General features: G+C 38.8%; 3 protein-coding genes across 3 annotated transcripts; 1 reads left to right on the top strand and 2 right to left on the bottom strand.

Annotated features, from left to right (window-relative positions):
* Positions 1-1,794: 1,794 nt before the first annotated feature.
* Positions 1,795-5,420, top strand: LOC104904022 (actin-1). The gene is made up of 5 exons (XM_010692196.3): positions 1,795-1,934; positions 3,325-3,397; positions 3,502-3,895; positions 4,179-4,792; positions 4,913-5,420. The coding sequence occupies exons 2-5, from the start codon at positions 3,338-3,340 to the stop codon at positions 4,976-4,978; spliced, it is 1,134 nt and encodes a 377-aa protein (XP_010690498.1). The 5' UTR covers positions 1,795-1,934; positions 3,325-3,337; the 3' UTR covers positions 4,979-5,420.
* Positions 5,421-7,527: 2,107 nt separating this feature from the next.
* On the bottom strand, positions 7,528-22,643 carry LOC104904042 (uncharacterized). Its single transcript, XM_010692218.4, has 10 exons — positions 22,447-22,643; positions 22,282-22,330; positions 14,775-14,881; positions 13,537-13,582; positions 12,409-12,543; positions 12,184-12,273; positions 11,940-12,068; positions 11,764-11,847; positions 11,567-11,631; positions 7,528-8,158 (listed from the first exon to the last, which is right to left on the bottom strand). Exons 1-10 carry the CDS (start codon positions 22,560-22,562, stop codon positions 7,972-7,974), a joined length of 1,008 nt encoding a protein of 335 aa, XP_010690520.1. The 5' UTR covers positions 22,563-22,643; the 3' UTR covers positions 7,528-7,971.
* Positions 20,308-22,260, bottom strand: LOC104904037 (uncharacterized). The gene has a single exon (XM_010692214.4). It carries the CDS (start codon positions 21,712-21,714, stop codon positions 20,308-20,310), a length of 1,407 nt encoding a protein of 468 aa, XP_010690516.1. The 5' UTR covers positions 21,715-22,260.
* Positions 22,644-22,655: the final 12 nt, after the last annotated feature.

The following is a 22,655-nucleotide window of genomic DNA, read 5'->3' as shown; positions in this document are numbered from 1 at the left end:
GGATATGTTATTTTGTCTTAGGGTCATGTGGAATCAGATGTCTGTTTCATCATTTGAGTAATGGGTCCAATCTACAATTTTTAAGCATATCTGAAAATTCTTTTGATCTTTTGTCATTGGATGCAATCACAATTCACATACTTGTGTATTAGAGGCTGTTTTTTAATTAGTGTTTGACTCTTGTGGAGGAAAGGAGAATTTTATTATTGTTAATTTCATATACTTCCTCCGTTCCGTTTTAAATGAAACGTTTGCTTTTTCACGCAACCCAACGTATTTTTTTAGTCATTAATATCTTTAGTTGTGTAAACGTAAAAAAGATAAAAAAGTTATAATTTGATAGTATACATCGAGACGAATCTAACAAGATCCCACTTGACTATGTTTTTCTTTATATAATAGCGATAAATTGGAGTTAAAATTGATTAGTGAATAGTGTCATTTCATCCAATGTTTCATTTAAAACAGAACGGAGGAAGTATGTTTGTCGACAATATCATCATGTCAAGCGCATAACATATCGGACTTTTACTTAATGTCTTTATTAATTTACTCGTATTGTTTTTTGGATATTCCTTATTAGGCTAGTCATTTCTTTTGTTTCTATTTTTGGAACGAGATCACTAACTTTTCATCACATATACATTCAACTTTGATATAAAATAATAGTTTATCTTTCTTTTTATGACCTACAACATTATTTCTCTAAAACTCTATGAAAAAAAGGGTAAACTAATAAAGACCGAAGGGAGTATAAGCTAGTAAAAACTACCTTAATTTCTATTCGTCGCCTCAAATTTACTTAAAAATTGCCCCAAAAAAGTTAAAATTACATTTATAATCTTTTCTTTCTTTTTCACTAAACCACCATGCCCACCAGCCCCTCACTCCACCACCATCCTCATTGCCATAACCACCCACCAGATCCACCCACCCCTGCAATCCCCACCAGCATCCCCCACCCCTACAACCCCCACCAACAGGCCCTCACCCCACCTCTCTCCACCCCAACCACCTGCAACCACCACGAGCAAGTCGAAAAAAAAATTTAAGTGAAAAAAACAAGTTTGGTGTACGGTTTAAATTAGAGCCTAATCCAATCCGATTTGAACAAATTTTGGATTTCAATTTTCCAATACGAACCCAAATCGAATAGAGTTTGAATTAGATTAAATCCAATCTGATCCAAGTATTATCGCATGCACCACATTAACAAACTATTCTCTCAATAAAACAAAGTCCTGATCCTTAATGATAGGGGTGGTGCTAAAAGAAATAGACTCTCTTTGTGGATGAAATTCTGATGAAAATATTTCAAACTACCTCAAAAGTCAACCTTAATTAATTGACGAATAAGTTTAATCGACTCTATATATATATTTTTCACTTATATAAATACTTAACTACATTTTCTCATATACAATACTTAACTACATTTTCTCATATACAATACTTAATTACATTTTCTCATGTACAATTTGTTATGTAATATTTCTAACAACTATCAGAATTCGATCATTTTAACAATTATACAATTATACATAACGAAAATTAGTCAATAATACCATATTTTCAAGTACTATAACTATAAATACAGAGTTATCATTGAGAATTATAATTAAATTCGGCTGCGAAAACTTAAAATGATACAAACTTAAAATTATCATTGAGAATCCTCCATTAAATTCTTCAAAAAGGAGGCCAAATTTCCATATAGGATCATTGGTGATAATGTGATATTGTAAAAGGGTAGGTTAGTCTTTTTTCCGTTTTACTGTATTTAGCTTTTTTTAATTGCTGTATTTAGCACCTCCCTTCAATATATTCCCTGCAAATCCAATTTCTTCCCGAATTCCCTCTTTCAGTTTCATCCTTCCTTCGCTAAACTTCGCATTTCTCTCTCCTCCATTTTCTCTCCTCTCTCTCTATTCAAGGTATCATTTTCTCTCTCCTATTTTTTCGTCGCTGTTAGTCAAATTTGATTCACATTTTTCATGTAATAATATGTGATCATCGACATTTGCTTTTTCTTTGCGCAATTTTTGGTTCCAATTCGTATTTTTTTGCGGTAAATTTTCGATTATGTAACTTTAGGTTTGATTACTAATGTGCAATTTGATCTAAATGTATAATTTGATTTCTCATTTTGAAAGAATTTAGATTTTACCAGAAAAACAGCTCTCTGTTTTTCGTATCCGTTTGATGATCTTATTCTATATCTGCATGCTTTTAATATATTTTCTGATCATTTTGATGCGCTTATATGATTTTAGCTAATGTTTTTAATGGATTAAAGCATATAATTGAACAACTTTGATGCGTGTGTTCCTTTTTTAGAATTGGTAAAAATATGCAAATTACCAGTTAATCATCAATGTAGATTTATATGATCTGAGCCTGGCTGTGTAATTTGAAAGCATTTGGTTTTACACATTTGCAAAAGTAATGATCAAACGAATAGCCAACTACATTTGATCAAAGGCGGAGTTGATTGGATTTCTTTGCCATTCATGCTTTCTATTAAATTCTATTATGTCTGAACCTATATTCTATCAAACAAATTTGTGTTTATAAACGAAACTCGATAGACAATCAAGGATAGTTTGTCGTGTGAGCCTGTGAGGTATGTCAGAGTGTTGAAATGTTAAGGATGACCTGTTTAAGACATCGATTATACGACGATTCACTATCATGGAATGATTATACATTGTAAATGAAGCTAGCTTTGATTGTGAAAATTTAGATCTTGTTTCGGACGGAATGCTAGTTCCAGAAGGTGTAGATGTCTCCAGCATAGTCATTTTATCGTGGAACTGCACAACATTTGTCATAAATTGTTAAGTAACAGCTTTGTAATCCATTTGAATCTCTAGAATGCTAAGGCAAAGATAATTGTGATGATCTAATATGACTATATGATATTCTAGTTGCTTTTTTGACCAAAAAAAAAAATATGATTGTGATGAGCTGTAATTTTTTGGTTAACTATATATAATGAATAGTGCTTGAACATTAAAAAATTATGCTTTTTAGACTCAGGGAGCCTATTGTAAGCATTGAATCGACAACTTTGGAAGATTGAAGAGGATTTGATGGGCTGTATAAATGCTAATTAGTCAAGATTGTTATGCTTTTTTCGATCTTATATAAGGTCTTAATAACCAAATTTAGATGCGGATTTGTTGGCTCTCTAAACCAAGAGATTGCAAATCAAGTTTGCCAGTCTTTTACAGTTCTGCAAGAATTAATTGGTCAAGATGACCAGAAATTAGGTAAAGTTGCATGTAGCATTATAACTTATGGCTGATCTTGGCTTTCTTTCAGCATATTATAAAAGATGGCCGAAGGTGAGGACATTCAGCCACTTGTTTGTGACAATGGAACTGGAATGGTTAAGGTAATCAACCAACTCTGGCTTTGTTAAGTTGTGATTGTTTTCACATTGTCTTCATACCTTTCTGCAATTCATCATAAAGCTGATTATGATGCTTGTGTTTTAAGGCTGGATTTGCAGGGGATGATGCTCCTAGAGCTGTGTTCCCAAGTATTGTTGGTCGTCCTCGTCACACAGGTGTCATGGTTGGCATGGGTCAGAAAGATGCTTATGTTGGAGATGAAGCTCAATCTAAGCGAGGTATTCTGACTTTGAAGTACCCTATTGAGCATGGTATTGTGAGCAACTGGGATGATATGGAGAAAATATGGCATCACACCTTCTACAATGAGCTGCGTGTGGCTCCAGAAGAGCACCCAGTTCTTCTTACTGAAGCACCTCTCAATCCTAAGGCTAACCGTGAAAAGATGACTCAGATTATGTTTGAAACTTTCAACGCCCCTGCTATGTACGTTGCTATTCAGGCTGTTCTTTCCCTATATGCCAGTGGTCGTACAACAGGTAAGCTATCAAAGAAGTTTTAGGCGTTAGTTTGCTTGCCAATAATGTTGACTGAAAACGGAATTCAGACCTTTAACTTCAATTGAAATATGATACTTTCTGTACTTTTTGTTCGATAATGACTTCATGACCAGTTTTCCCTTTATTCTCCAATCTCCATGTTTTATCTCATGAATTTCATGCCTTTTGAATGCCTTTATCTTTATATATAATTTTGCCTGCTTATTTTCCAGAAAATTACACGACAGAACTGAATGTTTGTGTCATATGCTAATCCATGCAGGTATTGTGCTGGATTCTGGTGATGGTGTCAGTCACACTGTCCCCATCTACGAAGGGTATGCTCTCCCACATGCTATCCTTCGGCTTGACCTTGCTGGCCGTGACTTGACAGACCACCTAATGAAAATCCTCACTGAGCGTGGGTATTCTTTCACCACCTCAGCTGAGCGTGAAATCGTAAGGGATATGAAGGAAAAGCTTTCCTACATTGCCCTTGACTACGAACAGGAAATGGAGACAGCCAAAACTAGCTCTTCAGTCGAAAAAAGCTTTGAACTGCCTGATGGACAGGTGATCACTATTGGAGCTGAGCGTTTCCGTTGCCCTGAGGTTCTCTTCCAGCCATCTTTCATCGGAATGGAAGCAGCGGGTATCCATGAGACTACATATAACTCTATAATGAAGTGTGATGTCGATATCAGGAAGGACCTGTACGGGAACATTGTCCTCAGTGGTGGTACAACCATGTTCCCCGGTATTGCTGACAGAATGAGCAAGGAAATCACAGCCCTTGCACCCAGCAGCATGAAGATCAAGGTGGTGGCACCACCTGAGAGAAAATACAGTGTGTGGATCGGAGGCTCTATCTTGGCATCCCTCAGTACATTCCAACAGGTGCGCACCTCTTAAATATTGGCTTTTCGCCATGACCACAATTTCATTCGGTAGTTGCAGTTTTTTCTTTATCTATTTCCCTAACCTAATAAGTTTTTTGCATATATACTTATGTATCAGATGTGGATTGCAAAGGCTGAGTATGACGAGTCTGGTCCATCAATTGTCCACAGAAAGTGCTTCTAAGTTTTTCTTGACGAATTGGGTTCAAATGTTTTAGATCGTGGATCTCTTTGGAAGACCCTTTATAAAGCTTTTGAGTACAGAGAAAACGTGCTGTTCATGCAATTCTTTTGTTTATTTTCATCTTAAATTCTCACATTGTAATGATGATTATGAGAAGGTGAGAAGTGGTTTAAGAACTGTTGAATTCTTTAAGTGAGCAATTCATTTTTGAAATTTAATTAAATTATTTTGCAGTTTCTACAGTGCATTTCTATATATGCCTGTCCTGTTATAATTTTTTGATGTTTGCACTTCTAGAAATATACAAGTGCAACTGTAGCTTTTATAGATGCAAACTCTTCTTGAACAATGTAAAATCTTAGAGTTTGTTTTGCAAGTACTACTTTGTTTTTGAGATGAAAGATAAATTTCATTAATTGAAAGTCACATATGCATTCTACTAGTCACATGTGCATGCTATGCGTCCTTTTCGAGTATTATACTCCCTTCGTTCTTTATTAATTTATTCGTATTATTTTTTGGAATGTTTCTTATTAGTTTACACATCTCTTTTGTTTCTATTTTGGGAACGAGTCCACTAACTTTTCATGACACACCAATTCAACTTTAATATAAATTAATCTTTTCTCTTTCCTTTTGTGTCCCGCAACACTATTTCTCCTAAAACTATGTGCAAAAGAAATAGGTAAACTAATAAAAATCGGAGGTAGTATATATCGAGTTCAATTAAGCTGTTGGTAGGAGCAACAGTGAGTAGCAACTTTATTAATTGTTTATTGGGAAGTTAGAGGACATGCTGCCCTATCAGGATTAGTTATCTCTGCGGCTCTGTGGCTCGATCCTATTAGTCTTTTGGTGCAACTTCCGGCCTCGGTTGACATCAACTGATTTGAGTCTATTATATAAACATCCAGTGAAGTTGTCGCAATCTGTAATATGAACACTTTATGAGTGAATTTGTTCCTGTCTTAATTAAATAAAGGAATGGAAATAAGTTAGACATAACTCGCATAAAAGACATCACGTGATTTTACGAGGTCTCAAAAATACAGTCAACATTACTTGTTCATGAAGAATTTCAGGCCACCAGCAGTCAGTTGTCATTTATGGTTGAAAGGACCATTATAAAAGAGGATGTCGAGAAGTTCTTAGCCTCAAACCTCTGCATTAGCATTAGCCTTAGCCCTTACGTTGAGATTAAAGTTTGCTTAAATATCGCCCCAAAAAAATTTGCATAAAGTAGCTCATATGAAGTGTGTTTAAGCAAAAGATAAAACTGTGGGAAAAAGAAACAAAAACTTCTTCAAGAATGAATAATCAAGTGATATTAAGAAAAAGTACAAATGGTCCGAACAAGCGTAATCTATAAGACTAGAGAACGTATTGTGTCGGACTCGTCCGACCATAATTTTTGGTCGGACGACTTTCAGGTGGTTCCAATTTTTTTTCAGTTAGTCTTAATTTTTTTTCAGGTAGTTTTAATTTTTTTTCAGGTAGTCTTCATTTTTTTTCAGGTAGTCTTCATTTTGTTTTCAGGTAGTCTTTCAGTTGGTTTTTGTACTTCAGTTAGACTTACTTTGGGTTTCAGTTGGTCTTTATTCTTTTTCAGGTAGTCTTCATTTTTTTTCAGGTAGTCTTCATTCTTTTTCAGGTAGTCTTCATTTTTTTTCAGGTAGTCCAACTGAAAAAAAAATAAAGTCCAACTGAAACAAAACAAAGTCCAACTGAAAGAAACACAAAGTCCAACTGAAAGAAACACAAAGTCCAACTGAAAGAAAATAAAGTCCAACTGAAAGAAAATAAAGTCCAACTGAAAGAAAACAAAATCCAACTGAAAGAAAACAAAGTCCAACTGAAACAAAACAAAGTCCAACTGAAAAACAAAACACTAACCTCTGCTTTCTCTCACTTTCTCCTTCTTCTTCATTCCTCTTAGCTGATTTTTTTCTTCTTTGTTAGATTATGAAATCATTGGAGCTCACTTCAACTTCAAGTTAAACAATTAATGGCGACCCTAGATATTCCAGTTTCATTGCAATTATGTTTTTGAGGAATTGAACTGTTTGTATCTCGAGGTTATAAAGTTTGCTTCTGTTTGTTCTCCAATTTTGCTAGGAATGTAATATAATTTTACAAATTCCGGTCCACCAAAAAGTAAAGCTTTCCTTGAACTGGTTGGAACTGGTACAATGATTTCAAATTTGTGTACACTGAGGTTGGTGACGCTAGTACAGTGAGGTTCCAATAATTTGTGTACAGTGAGGTTATACATCACAAATTTTCCTTATCTAACAGAAGCGTCACCAAATTTGTGTACAGTGAGGTTACAAAAGGATTTGTTCAAATTTGTGTACAGTGAGGTTGGTGACGCTAGTGCATAATATGGATTTCAAATTTGGAAAATTTGTGATGTATAACTTAGATAAGGAAGACGGCAGATGAATTGAATGATTGAACAAATCCTTGAAGATTGATTATGGCAGATTTGAAGGATTATATGAAAATCCAGAGAAGAAGAAGAAAGAGGAGAGAGAATGTGACCTAAAAAGTGAAGCAGAGAGAAGATGTATTGGGCTCAACCCGTCTGACAATAAACAATACGTCAGACGGTCTGACCCAATACTTTCACATAAGACTATAAGGCAAGAAATGAAGTTTTCAGCTTGGCATATCAAGCTATCCACTGTAGCCAGCCTGCCACCTCTCGCCAAGTTAAATGATATTCCAAGGTAGTTACAAGTCGTACAAATCCCTCCAAAATTGACACTATGAATTATGATATTCAATTCTTATACAAAAAAGAAAAGCAGCTACAGGGCAACCAAACTCTATATCCTCGTGTATAGCCCTCTGCTTGTAGTAAGTAAAAGCCAAATGATGGAATGGGCAGTGCGAGCTACTCATGCTGTGCAAAACTGCAAATGCAAGAGCCTTTCTGGCTGTCCGGCCATGGACGAGGAGATTTTATACAAGTTTGGTACACCAAATTTATCTTAGATGGCCATTCTCCACATACCCGTCTTATAACCGACAGACATGAGCACGAGCTCCCAAAGCATGTTGGGTATACTCAACATATTGACTTTTGATCCTGGAATCTCGGACCAAGTCACAGATATCTCAACCATTGGAATCCCAAACCACTTGCATAAATAGACAAGCTCTACGTCAAAACACCACCTGCGAAACACCAAAACAACTAAAGTAATGAATGACAATATTCGAAGGTATGTTGAGTGGCTATCAGTGATTAGCTTATAGCAATGTTTAAGGCATATTACCACAAGGGCTGTTTTTGACGAAACATTTTTCGACTACTAGTGCAACCAATTCGTACAAATCTGATCATGTTAGAAAGAATAGTTTCACAAACAACTTCAAATTAAGCTCTCATTTTCTCTCAAGTCCCTTATTCTTTTCAATCCTGAAAGAAACTAATCATCAATTAATATGCATTCAAACATCATCACCACCTCAAGATCCTGAGATTACACTCAAAATCAGCCACATGGGAAAATCCAAGTCTCCAAGACATATGGTTACAGAGGTAATAATAAAGGAGTCGTCTCGGTAGTCAGTACTGAATACTAAAAACGCTGAAGACGGTTTTCATGACGCCACAAAGAACATAATAGTTCCAACCACCCCCAAAGAAAGAAACAGGAGCAGAGAAGGGCTGACGGAAATCCCAGCAAGGAGAAAGGATGATATCTGCATACTAAGAAATCAGGACACATCTTGAAAGGGTAATTCAAAACATTGTACGCGAGAGTTCAGTTCCACCATATGTATCTTAAGCATTCTTAGTTTGATTTTAGCATATGATGCTCCAAGCTATAGAAGGGGATCTATAAAATTTTAAGAGGCCTTAAAGAGAAACATCAGGAGTGCCTAAAATCAATCGTTACACCCATTTTAAGTACCTACTAGACACGAAGAAGACAGCAGCGTTCCTAGAAAACTGTAACAGAAAGAAGAGACTGATAATTGTCCATCAATGATGATAAATATCAGGTACTCAATGATTTCAAATGATCTCCTATGACCCTAGTATGCATCCCATCGGGTCTAATTCTGGGACCTTGGGATGTCCCAAAAGTGTATAATATAGCCTTCAAATTTGGCTAGTCCTACACTTTCCTGGACCTTTTCACATCAAATAATGTGTTCTTTATGGGGCCTTTCTAAGGGTCTCAGGATGCCTCAAAATGATTTTCGGGTGGTTGGGGATGTATTGCCTTAAAATTCCTTCCAAATTTATATGTAATATCTCTACTTCAAACGTGAAATAGTTTCCAGTCATCATATGCCCATTCTTAAGCACGGATATGGTTTTAATGGTCTTTCATGGCCTTAGGATGCATCACACTAGGTATGTTACCCAGGCCCCAGATTCCCAAAAGCGTATATTATATGGGACCCTCTCCGAGGGCCTAGGGATAACTTAGGAAGACTCACCAGTGGTTAGGACCCTCTGTACTGCCTTGGATTGTATTCCACAACTTATTTTGCATATTTCTAATTCAATGCTGAAATAACTTCGTATGCCACCGCATGCTTGTTCTTAGGCATGGATATGAAATCAAAGTCTCCTATGACCCTAGTATGCATCCCATGGAGTTTGTTGGCAGCAACTCTGAAATGTCCTAAAAGCGTGTATTAGCTTTCAAACTTCGCTATTTCTGAACTTTTTTGAGCCCGCGATGTTTTCGATCCATAACCTTCTCGAGTGGCTCAAGATGCCTTGGGAAGACTACTAAGTGATTGGGACCCTCTGCATTTCCTTATAATGCTTTCCAAAGCCTATTCTACATATCTCAAGTTGAACCTTGGAATTGCTCTAAAGGGCATCATATGCCCATTCATAAGCATGGATATGATTTCATATGTACTCCTATGGCCCAAAGATGTATCACATGGGGTTTGTAGCCAATACTCCAGAAATGTCCCAAAAGCGTGTATTAATCTTCAAATTTGGCAATTTTGTAGCTAATTCTATACTTTTTCAGGCCAACCAATATTTTATGTCTGAGACCATCTCGATGGCCTTATACTGCCTTGGGATGACTCTTTAGAGGTTGGAATTCTCTATCTTGCCCTAAGATGTCTTAGACCGTTTTTAGCATTCACAACTTTTTATTTCGACAATCATCAACATTTGTAGCTATGGTCCTATGTGTACGTGTCTTGTCTTGCCTTAGAAGACTATAATACCATGGAAAGCCTCTGCCTTGTCAAAGAAAACTTCCATACATATCCTTCTAAGCATTTAGGATTCCTACGAGCGTCTATGAACCTTATGTAGGTGTATCTAGGGGTTATGGGGTGAGGGTTCAATTAAAGAAATATATGTTTGAATCTTAGTGAACCGATCATGAAGCAAGGCTATTTTGCCACTTAAACAACCCATAATTGTATTCAAGTCGTCTACAGAGGAACTAACCCGCATCTCGGTAGGCATTGCAGTTTTTGGCGCATCCACCATGCTAGCTTAGCCTATGACAAGTGCCCTTAAGGCCGAATCCCCTACCGTAGAACGGCAATCAAGAAGCGGGAATGTGCTTTGCTCCTAGCATGGATTATAGCTTAGAGAGTTCAATCAAAATCAGCACAAGGTAGTTTCACACCAACAGCTTTTCAACCAAGTGCAGTCTCGTAATAGTTGAATTACCATTGGGACACACTCATTAATAAGGTTAAAGTAACTTGTCTTATGACAATCTAAACCCCGCTTAAGTTCCATATTGTCTATGTCGGCGAATAATCCAACACTTGGTGAAATCTGCTTCAGAAGAGCCGACATCCAAGGATCAAAACACAGCATCACTATATATGCTTGGCTGTCACAAGCCCTTTATCTAACTATCAATGTGGTAACTTTTTGACACCTTTATGTTCAAATTCCGAATATTTAAAAGATCGTTTGGCCACGAGTTCACAATTCACATTTGCACTGAAAATTACAATCAAACGAGCTATTAGCACTCTGTTTACATGATCTTCCAGCTGTTGGACCCTACCTCCTAATATTTGGTGCCACATCCTCAGATTGGTACATCAAGCATGCGATAGGCACACTTTATTTTCATGTTCCTTGGCAGAGTCTGTGCCGTGGTTTGTCAAGACCATTACCAGTTCAAGCCTAATCAGATCTCTCTTCCTATTCTATATCTTCTTGAGTGGCAAATCGAAATCTTATGCTTTAAAAAAGAAACACCACACCAAGGCACCAACAAGAGTTACAGATAGTTTTTAGTATGATCACAAGATACGGCTGAAATTGGAGAACATATTTGAGCTAGACACTGAAATTCAAGAATGGCCCAAACGCAAGAACCATCGACGTAAAGCAAACTAGCACCCATCCTCATACCACAAGCACAATAAAGTGTGAGCCGTCTAAGATCACATACCATGATACCACAAGCACAATGCAAGAAAGCATGAATATTCCACCTTACACATATGACAGATACCTATAAAATTAAGTCACAATATATCACAGAGCAATCTCACTGCAATACAGATAATACATTCTAATTTAAGTTAAAGCATCTGAACACAAGAGCAAACAAAGCTTAAAGTAACCTTTTCAAGCGGACATTACTGAAAAGCTTCCGCGCAGCAGCCCTCGTGAACATCTTAAAACCACACTGGAGGCAAGCAAAACCAATGGTAAGGATGCATATTCAGGTTTACTTAACAAAACTTCTAGAACCAAAATAAGAAATACTGTAATTTCTATGAGGGTCAAAGATTCATCAGCCCTAGCCACAGAGGAATACCTGTGTATCACGAATCCCAGGACCAGCAGCCAAGAGAACAACAAGATGAAATCCTTTCATCAAAAAGTTACGATACCATTTTCTCTGATTATAAGTAGCAAAATGGGATATATTAGTTTTCATTCTGTAAGTCAAAGAACAACTTACAGGGTATGATCAAGGTCGAGGAGCCAAACCGCGGCAAGAGCCTTCTCCTCAAGATGAGCGCGAGAACCAAATGCAACAACAGGAACATCAGGTATTTCCAAACTTGAATTACCAGTAACAGCAGCCAAATCTAACTCCTTTCCAGCAACTGTACGGATCTGATGGGCAAGACATCAGCTACTCTATGAGCAAGTATGCATCTAATTATTTAATCTCCATCATTCTCCGCATTACTTGATCTTAAATTTATATAAATGACAGTATGACACCAACCTGGGTTTCAAGTTTCTCCAAATCATTGACCTTGGTCGCTCCATCTGCATCCAGCATAAGAAGTAATTCACCACGTGAATGAAGCATTCCCTGTTACACAATGCTTCCACATAAGCAAAGAGCTGCAATCAGTTATTGCCAAATTGCATGCATACAGCAAACTTTCTTGAGAAGCATTATAAATACTTCTAAGTAGAAGTTGCTGACTAGCCTGAGTTAACTCACTTTTCTTATAGCTTCTCCCTTGCCATAGTTTCTTCCAAGAAGAAGAACCCTGACATTATCCACCTTGTACTTTTTGACGAAGTCAAAAGCGACTCTTTTCGTCCCATCAACACTCCCATCATCCACAATCACCACCTAAGAAGACAATAGAAGTTGATGATTGTTAAGGACCGCAAAAAAAAGATTATACTTATGTGTATATCACACATTGCTTCTGACAACTACGTCAAAAATAAACTCTATTTCTTATGCTCAAGGATACTTTGAGATAAGAGGGCTTAAACAAACCTGGACAAATAGACCTTAGAAGCACAAGCAAAATCCCTCACCCAATGCAATATAGACATAACTTTTCAAATTATCCTAGCATCAAGATCCATGTTATTTGTCAATGCATGGGCTAAAATTGAAGAGCTCGACTAATACAATTGATATGATGCATCAGAAAGCAATCTAATTGCCAAGTCAAAAGTAAAATATCATCTTACATCCCTTTTCAACGGGCAAGTATCACCAAACCAAAACATGTACGATGGAACCACAGATTCCAGTGGGTTATTAAGTCATAACTCATAAGAGATTGTCATTTGATCTCAATGACCGAAGAAAAAAATTACATTATAGAACAAATGAAACGTAAGAGGGAGGCACAGGGATTAAGGAGAGGGGAGAGATAGAGAGAGAGTGAGAGAAATAAAATGAGGGGCCCATGTGATGAAGAGGGAGTTAGAGAGAAGTAAATGCTAAATAGAGTAACGTTTCATACATCTTGAAAAGGCCAAAAATGGTAAGTATTCCATTTATTTTAGAAAGGAGGAAGTACGATTAATTTTACAATTGGAAAATGGGAGAGCAAGTGAATATGATTTCCTTAGAAAAATCAAAACTGAAGCCAATACTATATTGGTACTCCCTATGTCAACCTTCAGCATTCTTGCACATAATACACCTGCTGCTAGTTTGAAACTACACTATGGTCTATACATCTGTTTTATGTTCTACAAACACAAAAATCTATGAGATAATTTCTTACAAAAAATTTACCAAAATCTTAAAGTGAAAACATATTATTCCAATGAAATACAAAGCAATGCAAATTAAAAGAACCTTTTGCAACGAAGAGTATACCTCAAAAGTAAATGATTTATCCTTCTCTCCACGCTGTTGCAAATAGCTGACAATAAGACAAAAAATGAGTACATCTAATTAGGTCTCTCCCTGTTGTTGCAAATTGCAGTCAATAGAAAAAATATGAATATACTTAATTAGGTCCCCAAGGTGGTGAAATGATTCTAATGCTCTATTATTAGTTCATACATACAAGGTGATATCTAATTCTGACCATGCCTTCAGAAAGGGAAAGAAGCTAAATTCTTTCAGCAATTTTCACAATATGATGGCAAACGTACCCCTAGACCGAATACGTAAGTATCATTATTAAACCAGCAAACAAAAATTGGAAATATTTGAAGATCTTCAAAACAATAACTGAAATCCGTCCTAATTCACACAAGATTTGTTCACTGTGCCGATCTTATTTACACTACTTTTTGCTACATCCTGCACTTTAAACAGTAGCAACATCCCATTTTAACGTGAAACATCAGAAGATACGCCAGATTGTCAGTGCAGCCACTCTCAGTCCTCTCTAATTTTATCGACTTTCTCGTCTCAATTCTGAGCACCAAGGTATTATCAAAAGATACACAATTTATTCGAACATTGCATTGAATGGACGACATAATAGACCAACATTAACAATACTTGTGAAGTACAATATTCTCCTGAATTCCAAAGGTTGTATGCAATAACTAATATTATTTGTCACTTCAATACGCAGACAGAGAAAAGTATAGCTGTTACTTTTAGGGGAACATACATAATTTTCAAAGCATAAGTAAACAGCTATAAGGATCCTGAGAGTATAAATGGTGTAACTGAAAGAAAATCGTCTTAGGGGCAATGCTTGGATTGGGAGGCAATGCATTAAGGGGGTAATGGAGTCATGGAGACAAAATGAAGTCAATGTAGATGAATTTGGGTCGTGGTAGAAGAGATAGGGTAGATAATGCGAGGAGGGAGAGATGGAAAGGGAACTATTACCCTTACTTTGGGAGGTAATACATTATCCTATGGGAATGGGAGGGTGGATAACTATTATTCAAAAAATGAGGGTGAAAATTTCCACCTCCTTACACAATCATTACCTCATCCCATCTACCACCAAACCCATCCACCTTGAATCTCTTTATAATTTCAAAACCCCTGAATACATTATTCTCGATCCAAACTTGTTCTATAAGACAACAAATAGAAAAGAAGAAATATTGAAGGGACTAGATGCTGTTGTATTCTTGTAATCTTACTTCATGGTTTCATCAAGTGCACTTGGAAGTCGGTGTTCCTCGTTGAATGCAGGAATGATCAAAGATATATATTTCTCTGCAGGATCAAATACAGAAGGGCATGGAACCTGAGAAGATTGTTTCCAGTAGAGTTAATGTTTCTAATAACAACATAATGTCCAAAGTATCCTCAAACAATGCTCTATAGCTTGGTTAAGTAGAGAATCTTCAGAACATCTGAAAAGCATAAAATCAGTACTACCACTAGAGAAGTTGATGCAATTGTGCTTTGAAAAGTTCGTTAATTTAGATTTAAGGAATAATTGACATTACTAGTCCCAACTGTGGCCTGTTCGCTTTAAAAGGTTCCAACTTTTAGTTATCTCATAGCAGTCCCAAGTTTTGGGGGTGTTTCTTCCCAAAATGGTTCTTCACTTTTTCTAACATGTTAAGTTGGTTAATTATGATAAATGAAACTTTTCGATTGGTTATGATTCTTGAAAAAAAAAAATGGCTTATTCAAGAGTATCATGTGTCAAAATTAACCGAAATAGCAGATTAATTTAGGTGATGAAACATGTAGGGAAGAGAACCCCTAAAATTGAGGCCGCTATGAAATAAATAAAAGTTGAGACCTTTTTAAGTTAACTAACCATAGAACTGGTAATATCATTTTTTTCCTAGATTTAAAGATGCCAACTTTTAGCCTATAAGTGCCTTCTTGGAGCATAAAGTTCGGAAAAAGATGAATAACATACAAGAGTACGTTCAACAACGATGATTCTAAATCTAAATATAAGACAATTTATATAAGATCATATCTAAATTAAAGGTGACATAATTCCCAATTTACATCATCTTATTATTTTCTAGTTTAGAAATTTGGAGTAGCTAAACAAAATAAAGGAGAAAAGTTGCCAAACCCAAGTCCAAAATCCGATAACTGTGTACATATATTTACTATATTAAGCAGGACAAATCAGGTAAGCAGATACACTCTGGCACACGAGAATACATACTATGCAGCCCAGGTAATCAAAATTGACTACAATAATATATACAAGATTCCAGAAAATCAAAGCAAAGATCAAAAGTATCGAACAAACCCATCTCACTCATTAGATATTGATACTTCAAAGCAAAAAGAGCGATACAGTCGCCACTCTTCCATATAATTGATAACTTGGATTCCAAATGTGATGCTAACAATTCCAGCAGCACACACAAAAACCACATTATAGAGCACCTTGTAACTTGGAAGGAGAAATATAACTACCCTCGTTAAAATTCTAAAGACACGTCCAAGTGCAGCTTGGACCGAGAATTCTACTTCAAAACATATCTAAGAATATTACATTCCACATCCAAAACAAGCCATATGTTCCGAGGTCTTTTTTTTTTTTTTTTTTTTGAGGGGAACCCATAAAGGGAGATTACTTCAATAAATCGGAACGAGCACCATCAACTACAAAACAAGGGAAATCATCCTCCCAAAAAGCCTCATCAGACTCCAAAGGAATAAAATGAGCTAAGTCATGAGCTAACTTATTAAACTTACGACTAACATGCGACCACACAACACTATCAAAAAAAGAAACTAAATTTAAAATATCTTCAACAATTAAGAATAACGAGCTCGTTCCTGATAACTTCTGCTTCAAAGCGTTTATAATGGATAAGCAATCACTTTCGACGACGATATTGCGGAAGCCATTTCGCCTTGCCACCCTCAGCCCCCATCTCAGAGCCAATGCCTCAGCTTCATCCACAACGGTACTCCAAGCCCATCTCCTCGAGCCACAAACCATCACCTCCCCCCTATGGTCACGGACCACCAGCCCAAGACCCACACCATTCGCCTCCTGCACTCCAGCATCAACATTAATTTTAACCCATCCCTCCTCAGGAGCAGTCCAAGCTCGCTCCCTCGGAACCCCCTCTCCCTCGCCTAGCTGGCCACCGCACCTCCTGCCCATTTCTCTCGACCCACCGCTAGCAGCATCAGCAGCTTCCGCAGCTTCTTTGCACACCCTCTTGGCATACGCACTTACCTCAGCAGGGTCCTCAGCTTCCCCCGCCATTACCCATCTGTTACGAGCACTCCATATGGCCCAGGCGTGGGTGATAAACAGCTCCCAAGCCTCCTGATCAACCTCCCCTCGCACCCATTCCCACCAATCCAAAACCGTGGGGAAGCCCCTCGAAGAAGAAATCTCAATACCACTGGCTTGCCAAATCAACCTAGCTATCACACAATCCTTTAAAGCATGCACCACTGATTCATCTACCACACCACAAATACCGCAAGTAGCATCAAGACTTGAAATCCTAACGTGCAGCCCACTCAACGTTGGCAGAGCATTATGGCATGCTCGCCATGCAAATAACTTGACCCTGGGGAGCAAAGAAGAGTGCCAGATTGAATTCCACATAGTTCGCACAGACGAACTAGAAGCCACATTATCCCGACAACCATCATGAAAAATCGTTCGGTAAGCCGACTTAACAGAATACTCACCACTTTTCTCCAATACCCAAAAAATTGAATCAGGAGGGAAACGATGACTCAGAGGAATACTTAGAATACGATGTTGTTCAAAAGGGAGAAAAATAGTAGAAATTAGAGAATAATTCCAATTCCGAGAGATAGGGTCAATGAGTGAACCAACCTCAAGGTTTAAATTACAGTCCCCAGGAGGTGATATAACTTTTCTTGACTGCGTACTCGGAATCCAAGGATCCTTCCACACCTTCACACTCTCACCATCCCCGATTCGCCAACACATTCCCCTCCTCACTACCCACTTAGCTTCCCATATTCCCCTCCACGTATAACTGGGCCCATTCCCAAGCCCTGACTCCATGAAAGACGAGGTCGGGAAATATTTCGCCTTCAATATCGAATAGAGGAGGGAATCCCCATTATTCAGCAATCTCCAAGCTTGCTTACCCAGCAACGCCCAATTAAACAACTTGAAGTCTCTAAACCCAAGACCGCCGTCTTTTTTCGAACAACACAATTTTTTCCAAGACACCCAATGAATTTTTCGCTCCCCTCGTTTTTGACCCCACCAAAACTGCGCTACAAGAGATTTCAATTCGTCACAAAAAGAGGATGGAATCTTAAACACATTCATCACATAGGTAGGAATAGATTGGGCCACAGCCTTTATCAAAACTTCCCTACCTGCCTTAGAAAGAATCATCCCCTTCCACCCTTGCAGCTTTTTCCACAATTTATCCTTGACACCCTTTGTAATCACTTTCTTTGATCTCCCCACCACCGTCGGTAACCCCAAGTATTTCTCATGGCACTCAACTAAGCGAACATCCAGCCTATTCGCTAATCTTCTTCGCCGCTCCCCAGACACACCAGCACTAAAACACACATCCGTTTTATCATAGTTCACCTTTTGACCCGAGGCCCCTTCATACACCTTCAACACATCCTTGACAACATCCACCTCTAGCTCAGAAGCTCCTGAAAAAATAATGCAATCATCGGCAAATAATAAATGAGATACCGCAGGAGCACTAGAGGCCACTCTTACCCCTCTCAATCCACGATTTTCTTCGGCTACTCTCAATAAATTGGAGAAAACTTCCGCACAGAGAATAAACAGATACGGCGAAATGGGATCCCCTTGACGAATACCCCGTGACGGACGGAACTCTTCAGTCAGGTGACCATTAACCAAGACCGAAAAAGAAACAGATCGCACACATTCCATTACTCGTCTAACCCAGGCACCATCCAACCCGAATTTTCGCATCGTAGCCTCCAGGAAACACCATTCAATGCGGTCATAAGCTTTAGACATGTCAAGTTTTAGAGCCATACAGCCTTCCACCTGCTTCAGATTTTTCATATAATGAAATAGCTCAAAAGCAACCAGCACATTATCAGTGATCAACCGACCCGGAACAAAAGCACTTTGATTTACAGCAATAATATCAGAGAGAAATTTTTTAAGCCTATATGCTAAAACTTTTGACACTAGCTTATAAATGACATTGCAGAGCGAGATAGGGCGAAACTCACTCATTTTGTCAGGCTTACTCTTCTTCGGAATGAGAGCAATAAAAGTTTTATTCATATCTGGAGGAAGTCCCTCGCCATTTAACACTCCAATAACTGAACTCGACACAGCAGGACCCACAATGTGCCAGTAAGTCTGGAAAAACAAAGGACACATACCATCAGGCCCCGGGGCTTTAACAGGATGCATCTGACTAAGAGCCTCTATCACCTCTTCCTCCACATATGGCTTCTGCAATACCTCATTCATCCTCGGCGTGACACGGGGGCCAAAATTCTCCAGCGCTACATCAATCTCAGATGGGTGGGACGAAGTGAAAATTTCAGAAAAGTAGTTGACCGCCACCCGAGCCACCTCCTCTTGCTTTGTATGTTCGGTCCCCTCATTATCTTTAATGCAAGCAATAGTGTTTTTTTTCCTTCTGCTAGAAGCTCTTTGGTGAAAAAATTTAGTATTACGGTCACCTTCTCGAAGCCATATGGCCCTGGATCGCTGCCTCCAGTACACTTCCTCTATGCGAATCATCCCCTCAATTTCGCGCACCAATCGACGCCTTTGCTCCATTTGACCCCCCGAAAGCCCCCCACCATTCAACCTAGCCAGCTTCTTTCGCTTCTTTCTTAGTTCCTTGAACGCCCTCCCATACTTCACTTCCCCCCACTCCTTCAATTCTCCAGCACATAACCGTAATTTTTCACCTAAATCGGGCCCACCAAACCTCCACGCTGTCTCGACCACCTGCTCGCAACTTTCATCCTCAGCCCAAACCTGCTCGAACCGAAACGGCCGTGCTTTCAAACCTACATAACCTTCCCTGTTCGAAAACATCACCTTGATAGGTGCATGGTCCGACCACTCTCGGTCAAGGTTTAGCAAATGAGCACCAGGAAAATGATTAAGCCAATCCGAATCCGCTAAAGCACGGTCAAGCCTACTTTGGACATTATCCTCCCCAATCCTCCCGTTATCATATGTAAACTCATACCCCGACCAAGGAAGTTCCCGAAACGCACACAAATCCACCACATCTCTAAAATTTTTCATTTGCCACTCCGCTCGCACCCCCCTTCCCAACATCTCATTAGCAAATAAAATCTCATTAAAATCCCCCAAACACAACCATGGTTTATCAGACTGTAACTTCAGTTCCCCCAGCAGTTTCCACGAAAGGTACCTCTTGCTCACCTCAGGCCAACCATAAAAGCCGGTAAGGCGCCATTCAATGTCACCAATCCCCGTTTTGACCATAACATCAATGTGATGAACCGACATCGATAAAAGCTCTACCACTAGCTCTTTTTTCCACAACAACGCAATCCCACCCGACCTCCCAACAGAGTCTACCGCAAGCCCATCATAATCACCAAACTTTCTTTTTATCCTAGCAAATTCTCCTGCACTCAACTTAGTCTCAGATAGGAAGACTAAAGAAGGGGCCTCTCTTCGAAATAAATCTCGAAGACCAGTAATTGCAGAGGGATTGCCCAGCCCCCTGCAATTTAAACTTAAACAACTCATTGGGCCTGGCGGGGTTGGGATGCACCAACCTCCGCCACCCTGCCAATAGGATCAATAATGTTTTGCGACAAAATGATTTTTTTACGTGATGGAGTGTCCCCACTGCTCTCCCCCACGTCATTACGGTCATGTTTCCCCAGCACCACACTTATCTCCTCCATCCTCCGATTTTTCTTATCGATTTCCCTCGCCAATTTCTTCCAAGAGCGCGGCTTAGGAATAGCAGGAAATGTAGTTATGGTATCAATAACGTCAGCATGGCCCACTACATTATCAGTACTGTCATGTTCCATCTCCTCATACCCCACTTCATTCATTAAAGGCTCCTGCACCCCTACATAATCATACAAGGCCCCACCTCCTTCCTGCTGCCCTCTTAAAAAACCCCCTTCATCCCCAAGATTCTCCTCATCTGTCTCCCCTACCTCCAGCAAAGGAATCGACCTTTCTACCTCCACCCCTACCAACTGCCTCCCAATACCCCCTACATCCTCAACTCCTACCTCCACAACCCGCGCATTCTCCACAGAACCTACCAACCCTGCAGCACTACTCCTCTCCCCCTCACTATCAGGCCTCTTCTCTGTATCTGTTTTACATGGTCGAGTGACGAAAAGAGCCTTCCTACTAGCCTTAATTCTCTCAACTTCCTCTACCATTTTCTGCCGCCCTTTACGCGGAGAGGCCTTCAACCAAAGCCCCCACCCCATGCTAACCTCCTGTTCATCGACACCCGCAATAGGGCAATCCTTCTCACTATGGCCCATCACCCCACAAAGGAAGCAGAAAAACGGAAGCCGCTCAAACTGGAAAGCCACCTTCACTTCTCGGCCATCCTTGGTTCGAATTCGCTGAAATCGTCGAAGTGGCTTAGTAATATCCAGCATCACTTTAACACGCCGGTAAGCCTCCAAACCCAGTTCATCCGACTCAATCTCCATAACATCTCCCACCGAAGAACAGACTGCCCTAACATCATCGTCCGAACGACAGTTAAAAGGTAGGTTCTTTAGTCTAAGCCAGAAAGGGGAGTGCAATAAAGGAACATCTGTGGGTTGTTCGTTACCCGAAACTTCATTGAGAATTAAGAGTTTTTGTTCAAAACACCAAGGTCTACCACTCAACACTTTTTCTCTATCTTTCCAATGGAAAAACTGGAAGGCAAAAAGATTTGTTCCAATTACCTTTATTACAATTTTTTGTGAAGATAAACCCCACGATTGAATCATAGTACGTCGGAAAGCTTCGATATGAAAAGGGCGTTCTGTCAGCAATCGCCCCACAAGCATTAAAGAAACCCTATCTTGCGTTTCCTGTTGTTCCGTCCCAGACAAATCTACAATAGTCAAGTCATCTTCATCTAGTTTAAGATTTCTGCATCGATCCGCTAAATCTTCAGCCATAATCGCTGAAGATTGGCCTCGAAGTGAGGGAGCGCAGCCTCGAAACCTAGGAGGGAGAATATCGCCCTTTCTTTCGAGGGGAGTTTTATATGTTCCGAGGTCTTTTAGTTAATACGGATAAAACAAAAGTCCACGGATCAAATGCTTCATACACAAGCACCGGAATTATAACCTTAACTACTTAATTAACTGTCCCTACTTCAATCCGAATTCACCTCCTCTACATCATTAATGATATAGACGTGCATTCGACTAAATATCAATTCCCTACCACGATCCCCTCATCATACAAATTATATCAGCCATGCTATTAGCATATATCAAAACAATTCAACAACACACTAATTTTCTATAGAATATTGTAAAATACAATAACTTACACTACTTCAGTACCACACTATTTCACATACTTAAAAAATAAAACTTAAAATCAGAATATCCAAGAAGATCAATCAAACACATACAAACATACTACAGAAACCCTAAAATCAATATCAATTGATCCAAAAAATGTAAAATCAAACTAATAAAAAGTGCAAAAAAATCAAATCGCAATTAAAAAATTACCGGCTTGAGAGAATTCGGATCTTCAAATATTGCTTCACCTTCAACATGACTGAAAAAACCACAAACATCGAAGAAAAATTGAGTGTGTGAAGAAGAAGGTAAAAAAAAAATAGCAGGAGATTATCTAAATTCACGAAAAAAAATTGGGGGTAAAAATTAGCATACGCATTGTTAAATCGACGTGCATAAGCTTCAAAGAAGATGATCGAAGCAATGGCGATGAAGAGTAGTATGGCGGCGCCAAGTAAAAGCTCCGCCACCGTCCATAGCCCTCCGCCCATCTTTGGCCGAGACTTTCTCTCTTCCCCGTTATACACTCTTTTTGAGTTTTTGACTCTTTCCGTGTATTTTTGTTATAGTAAATTATTACTCCC

This window comes from Beta vulgaris, chromosome 2, assembly GCF_026745355.1.
Source record: "Beta vulgaris subsp. vulgaris cultivar EL10 chromosome 2, EL10.2, whole genome shotgun sequence".
Lineage (NCBI taxonomy): Eukaryota > Viridiplantae > Streptophyta > Magnoliopsida > Caryophyllales > Amaranthaceae > Beta > Beta vulgaris.
The sequence above is the reverse complement of the archived record's forward strand: the minus strand, read 5'-3'. Positions and strand labels throughout refer to the sequence as shown.